The sequence below is a fragment of the Mastomys coucha genome, unplaced genomic scaffold (genome assembly GCF_008632895.1).
Source record: "Mastomys coucha isolate ucsf_1 unplaced genomic scaffold, UCSF_Mcou_1 pScaffold18, whole genome shotgun sequence".
Lineage (NCBI taxonomy): Eukaryota > Metazoa > Chordata > Mammalia > Rodentia > Muridae > Mastomys > Mastomys coucha.
Genome location: NW_022196900.1, coordinates 108,356,283 through 108,362,755, shown reverse-complemented (window position 1 = coordinate 108,362,755; position 6,473 = coordinate 108,356,283). Strand labels below are relative to the sequence as shown.

Genomic DNA, 6,473 nt, shown 5'->3' with positions numbered 1-6,473 from the left:
AAAAAAAAAGAAGCATGATTAATGAATGAAATTACAAAAAAGCAAATCAGTGAGTTTTGTTATTGGTGTACTTTATATCAGGACAAAGTTTAAGACCATAATTTTCAACTGTATTCCAGACCTTAGGCAGTGCAAATATGTCCTGAAAACTTGCCTATCATACTAGGGAGGAGACTTGCCAGTGTTCCAGAGATTAAGCCATTACACACAGGGGGTTTACTTAAATTATCAAATGGTTTATGGTTTTTGTATACTGTGACTCATAAATGGAAAATATGCTAAAACTTGTTAATTCACTAATTGTTCTTTCCTATTCAAACAACCATTCATCACTATGAATATCATACCATACTTCCTCAATATTATTCTCATTTCTACAGTTACTTCTTTTAATTTAGAATATATTTTTGGCATGTTAAAATGCTTCTATGCAAAGACTACTAAATGTTCAGTGTTGTAACTAACATTTCTTAATTCCATTGAGCACTGAACTAGACCAATATGTGTTATTAATTGCTATTTTTCCCTTTCTGTTAAAAAAAAGTAGAATTTAAAAATAGAGTAAAACCGTAGATACTGAAGACTTCAAAAAATTGGAAGAATTTAAGGGCTTAGTTTGCCTTAGTTTGCCAGTAGTTTTACCTGCTTAGGAAGAGCATCTTTAAAGCTCTGGCTATGCCCTCCCACTCTGGAAATGTCTCATTTCTAAATTCAGAAGTGGCTGACTGCTTAGGATCATGTTTTAGAACTGCCATCGAGTACAGCTTCATAGCTTGCCTGTGAGAGCGCGTGTTAATCCTGTGCTTTGATGCTGTCCTTTCTCACACTGGTATTCCTTCCTGTTTTTTTTTCCTCCTCTGCTCCTCTCCTTGTTTTCTACCTTTTCTTCTTTCTGTCTCCCAGATCTGAAAGATTTTCAGAACAATAAGCATAGGTACTTGCTAGCCTCTGAGAATCAACGCCCTGGCAATTTTTCCACAGCATCCATGGGGTCCCTTACTTCATCTCCATCTTCATGCTCACTTAATAGTCAGGTGGGCTTAACATCTGTGACCAGTATTCAAGAGAGGATCATGTCTACACCTGGAGGGGAGGAAGCCATTGAACGTCTGAAGGTAAGTCTGAAGAGTGAATGCAGAGCATTCTGTGTCATTCTAGAGGGCAGAACTAGGACTGAATGAGCATCACAGAAATTTTGGCTTAGCACATGGAGATGATAGCTGTTAGAGGTGTCCTGAAAATGAAATTATTTGTTTCATTTAATTTCTTCTTTGTCAGAATATTAGAGTTTGACTTGGCCAGAGGTGAAAAGGTCCTTAGTTAACCATGCAAAATAGCTGATGAGTAGAGAGAAATTCACATTAATTTGAGGGTAATTTATAAGTCACAGTCAAATTGCTTGTTAGATGTTTAGTTTTAAAGTGAGACATGATGGCATGAACCTGTTAAGCCAGTATTCAGGACATGGAGAAAGGAGGATGAGATGTTCAGTGTCATCCTGGCTTCGTAGTGAGTTTGAGGCCAGCCTAGGTAACATGAAACGCTTTCCAAAGTAGCAATAATTTAAGTGGAATAACTAGTTGGAAAATTTGGTTTTACTGAAGATAGATTTCTCCATAATGCCATTCTTCTATTAGTTACATTAATATATAATTAACTGAAAGTTTGAACATTTGAGTAGTGTTAGCAGGTTTATTAGGTTTCATGAAATTATACATTTTAGAACTCAAAAGCCCTTGGTTATGGGAGAAGAGGGCTTTTCCCTCTTGTCTGGTGCAGCTGGTGTCCATGGACCATGGTACTACACATCTGGAGATCGCCCATTGTATTGGTTCCTTGTGGGAACCAAAGACCTGAGAAGAAGCAACGTAAGAGAGGGTTGGTTTTATCTCATGGCTTGAGGTTAGTCTAAGGAGAAGGCATGGCTGCTGGAGTTTATGTGAGGCTGATTGCTCACATCTTTGCAGATCAGGAAGCAGAGAAAGGAGAGTGGTAGTACTCACCTGGCTTTATCCTTGCCCTCTTTATGTCGGTCTCGAACCCCAAGTCACAGCATAGTGCTGCCACATTCGTGGTGGGTCTTTAGCTTCTCTGGCAGCACTCTCACTGACAGACAGACATGCATCTAATTTTAAATCGGGTTAAGTTGATTAACCCTCACATCATCCCTGGCTCTCAGCTCTGCAGATGGAGGTTCTTTCAGTGTGTTGCTGGCTATGCCCATTTGTGTTTTGGCTCGGCATGAATGTGAAAGTCAGGAGCAGTCTTTACCCTCTTCCCTTCAGTGACTGCAGTGAAAGCAGGCAGGTGTCACCTGTGGTGCCAGCGCTCCTGCCAGCGCTCCTGCCAGCGCTCCTTCCAGCGCTCCCACCAGCGCTCCTGCCAGCCTTCAGCCCACAGCAGGAGCAGCATGTTCTCTTCTGCTGCCTGCTGCCTCCATCCTTTTGGCCTTTGTGTTCAAGACTACTAGGGTAAGGGAAACTCACTTAGAGTATAGAAGTCACGGCCATGCACCCTGTCAGGGATCCTCTTCACCATCACTCAGGATCCCCCGCTACCAACTGTGCCCATCTGAAGACAGTTGAGAGCAGTGCTGCTCTAATAGGTAAAGTTACGAAAGAGGAAGGCAGCCAGGCTACTTGTTGAAACACTCTACCCTGGAGGTCAGTGGGTCTGTACCAGATGCTTTCACTGTGGCTGACAGGTGACCTGTAACAAACTTTCTGTGAGGCAGGCTTCAGAGTTCTTTCTCATCATCCTGTCTTTTCCCTTGATTACTTCCTTAAAAAAGAAGGTGATTCCAAAATAAAAAACAGTGCTTTTGTGTCTTGACTCAGAAAGTCAGTGATGTTCTAAGATGCCTGGCAAAAGGAGAGGGACATCTCTCTATTCAGGGTTGCAAGGTCCAGGGTAATCTCTGCTGTTGGGAAACCGACTTGGAGGCTTTCTACAGATTCTGTTGAGTCCCGTGTGGAAAGGTGTGTTCAGGCACACATTTCCTCATTAGGAGGGATCAGTGACCATGTTGCCAGCAGGACTCTGGCAGTAGGGAAGAGTGAGACTTCCCTCTTATTATTTATATCAAAATCTCCTTTAGAGATTTTTAATCTTAACTATTTTTGATTTTACCTTCCTGCACAAATCTACCTTCCTACCTTTTTTCTCCTCTGATGTAAAGGGGAAATTTCTTTCTTGTTGCTAGCTAGAAGCCAACTGAAAGTAATGCCACATGTTGGGAGTCAAGACAGTAAGCAGGTTTTTTAAGAATTAGGTCACCCAGTAGCATTCCCAATAGCTTGCAGGGAATAATGCTTTCCTTATTTAAGGAACTCTCTTCCAACTGCCAAAATCTGATGAAAACAAAGCTGTAATACTTAAACCAGCACATAGACTGCTTTCCCAATTTCCCTTGAAGCAACGTAAGTAAAATATTTCTTTCTCTAGCTTTATTCTAGAGTGCAAATAGCTTCTTTACAACTTTGTGATCAGTCACGCTGTAGCTCACTGAAGCAGAAGCCTTGGTTCTGCTCTTACGCTGTGAATGGTGAGAATTCCTTTTGGACAGGCCTGCATTTTAATGATGCAGGCAGAGAGCATCTTTCATCTAGAGTGTGGGCCGGCAGTTGTACAATAGAAACGCTTGAGAATGTCTTAGGAGCTGCATTCCTAAGGCATGACACTGCGGGGGAAAGTACTGCAGTGGAGAGCAGCAGCAGTGGAGGCTAATCCATCTTCCTAACAGTTTATTTGTCTTTATTCCTCTGTATTTTTAGCTTAAGGTCAGTGTTTGCACATTACTTTTAAATAGGTGCTGCTCCTTCTTTTTCCATTGAATAGCCTATTTCCATATATAATATTAGTATCTTAATTCCTTTCTAAACTTCTCTAGCAAAAAAAAGAAGAAACAAGTTAGTGTTGTATAATTTTTCTTTAAAGCCACGACTTGAACTGAGTTGGAATGTCTGTATACGTGATTTGGTCTTTTTACTCAGTCCTAAGTTGTAAGCATGCAGCTATAGGCCCTGGCTCTGATGTTTATAGACTGGCATCAAAGTCAGTACTGAGAATGCCATAGCCCAGATTCAGCCTATAAATATCTATAAACATCCAGCATAGAAGCGGGCAGGGCAGAAGCTGTCCAAGCAGTCTTTTGGCCCAGGCTTGAACTTGCTCAGGAAGCCTGTGTACAGTGAAACCGTAGCTCCTTGATGGCTTCAAGCAGTGCTCCATGGAGTAAGCATCTAAACTACAATGGTTTTCCAGGAAGTATTTCTGATTTGCCCTACCAAATTCTCTGCCCTCTTACTGACTCATCAAGAAGAGATAAAGAGCCGAGCACAGTAGCACACACCTGTAGTCTCGGTACTGAACCAGGAGGATAGGAACTCATCATCACCTGTGGCTAAATAGTGAGTGCGAGCTTAGGCAGAGCTGCCTGAGATCCTGTCTCAAGAAATACATAAATAAAAAAATGTAAAGATCAGTAATAGTTAGGAAGACCAGCTCAAGGAGCCAGATAGGCTTAGGTTAATTACTTAGTTTTTTGGTCTTCAGTTTTCTTTCTTTTTTAATTAGATATTTTCTTTATTTACATATCATGATATCTCCTTTCCCAGTTTCCCCTCTGAAAAAAAGAAAAAATGAAATAAAATAAACAAAACAAACAAACAAACAAACCCTGTTCCTTCCCTGTTCCCCCAGCTCACCAACCCACCCTCTCCTGCTTCCTGGCCCTGGCATTTCCCTACACTGGGGCATAGAGCATTCATAGGACCAAGGACCTCTCCTGCCCTTGATGACTAACTAGGCCATACTCTGGTATACATATGCTGCTGGAGCCATGAGTCCCACCATGTGTACTCTTTGGTTGGTGGTTTAATCCCGGGGAGCTCTGAGAGTACTAGTTAGTTCATATTGTTGTTTGTCCTAAGGGGCTGCAAACCCTTCAGCTCCTTGGGTCCTTTCTCTAGCTCCTTCACTGGGGACCCTGTGCTCAGTCCAGTGGATGGCTGTGAGCCTCTACTTCTGTATTAGTCGGGTACTGTCAGAGCCTCTCAGGAGACAGCTATATCAGGCTCCTGTCAGCCAGCACTTGCCGGCATCCACAATAGTGTCTGGATTTGATAATTGAATATGGGAAGGATTCCCAGGTGGAGCTATCTCTGGCTTGTCCTTCCTTCAGTCTCTGCTCCATAGATTGTCTCTACAACTCCTTTCATGTTCCCCCTTTTAAGAAGAAACGAAGTATTCACACTTTGGTCTTCCTTCTTCTTGAGTTTCTTGTGGTTTGTGGATTCAGTTTTCTTATGTATAGAATGATTGTAGAATTAGTGCTTATTCAGTCTTTGCTAGCACTACAGGTTTACTAGTGTGCCACTCAATGTTTTCTCTGAGCTATTGAAGTGTTTGCTTGTCTTTTTTTTTTTTTTTTTTTTTTTTGAGACAGGGTTTCTCTGTGTAGCCCTGGCTGTCCTGGAACTCACTCTGTAGACCAGGCTGGCCTCAAACTCACATAGATCCACCTACCTCTGCCTCCCAAGTGCTGGGATCAAAGGTGTGTGCCACCACTGCCTGGCTTTCCTTGGAGCCTTTTGAAAACAATAGCTTTTTAAACAATATAAACATTACAACTCGAAACTATGATTTAAAAAAAAAAAAAAGAGTCGAGTGGTGGTGGCGCACTCCTTTAATCCCAGCACTTGGGAGGCCAAGGCAGGCAGATTTCTGAGTTCGAGGCCAGCAGGACAGCCAGGGCTATACAGAGAAACCCTGTCTCAAAAAAACAAAAACAAAAACAAAAAAAAAAAAAAGAAAGAAAAAAAATGCCTTGTGTTTCTGATGTTAGTGTCACCCTTCCTTTGTCTTGTGCAGGTGTACCCTATTTGTCTATTTTTACTAGGACTTGGAGGGTCCGAGTGTCTGACTTGGAGGGTCCGTGTGTCTGATGTGTCCTTACTTTTAGGTTAATTCTCACTCTGAGTTGCTTTGTAATAGGAAAAGCTGAAATAGAGTTAAAAACAAACTTACGATCCTTACTGTATAAAGAGGAAAGAGTCCATTCCTTTATTCTCTCCTGTTGTCTTCAGAGGGAAAATCTGTTTTATGCTTTCCTTGCTGAACATGGCCTATTAAACTATGGTTCCTCTGCTTCAATCTGTGCATCCTTCCACAGGAGTCAGAGAAGATCATTGCTGAGTTGAATGAAACCTGGGAAGAGAAACTTCGTAAAACAGAGGCCATCAGAATGGAGAGGTTAGGAGATAAAAATCTTTGATGCTACTAAGTTTTCTGGGGAGTTTGAGTGGCTTTTGTAGTTAAGAAAAAAAAAAAAGATAAAATAGAATTAAAAACAAAGAACCCTTTCCCCGTCCTGGCATGCATCACAAATACACGCCCACCCCCCATGAGAAGGCGTATCCAATCACCTCTATATGTCCTGGCATGCATCACAAATACACACACCCCCCTCCCCC

General features: G+C 41.9%; 1 protein-coding gene across 11 annotated transcripts in view; it reads left to right on the top strand.

The window, feature by feature from the left end:
* Kif1b (kinesin family member 1B) overlaps positions 1 to 6,473 on the top strand; it is a 137,068-nt gene that overhangs the window by 51,819 nt on the left and 78,776 nt on the right. For 6 of the 11 annotated variants that reach the window (XM_031379485.1, XM_031379486.1, XM_031379489.1 and 3 more), the window contains 2 exons: positions 982 to 1,115; positions 6,173 to 6,252. In XM_031379485.1, the coding sequence (XP_031235345.1) occupies positions 982 to 1,115; positions 6,173 to 6,252 (214 nt within the window). Of the gene's footprint in view, positions 1 to 903; positions 1,116 to 6,172; positions 6,253 to 6,473 lie in introns of all 11 variants that reach the window. The other 5 variants (XM_031379482.1, XM_031379484.1, XM_031379483.1 and 2 more) reach the window with 1 other exon arrangement.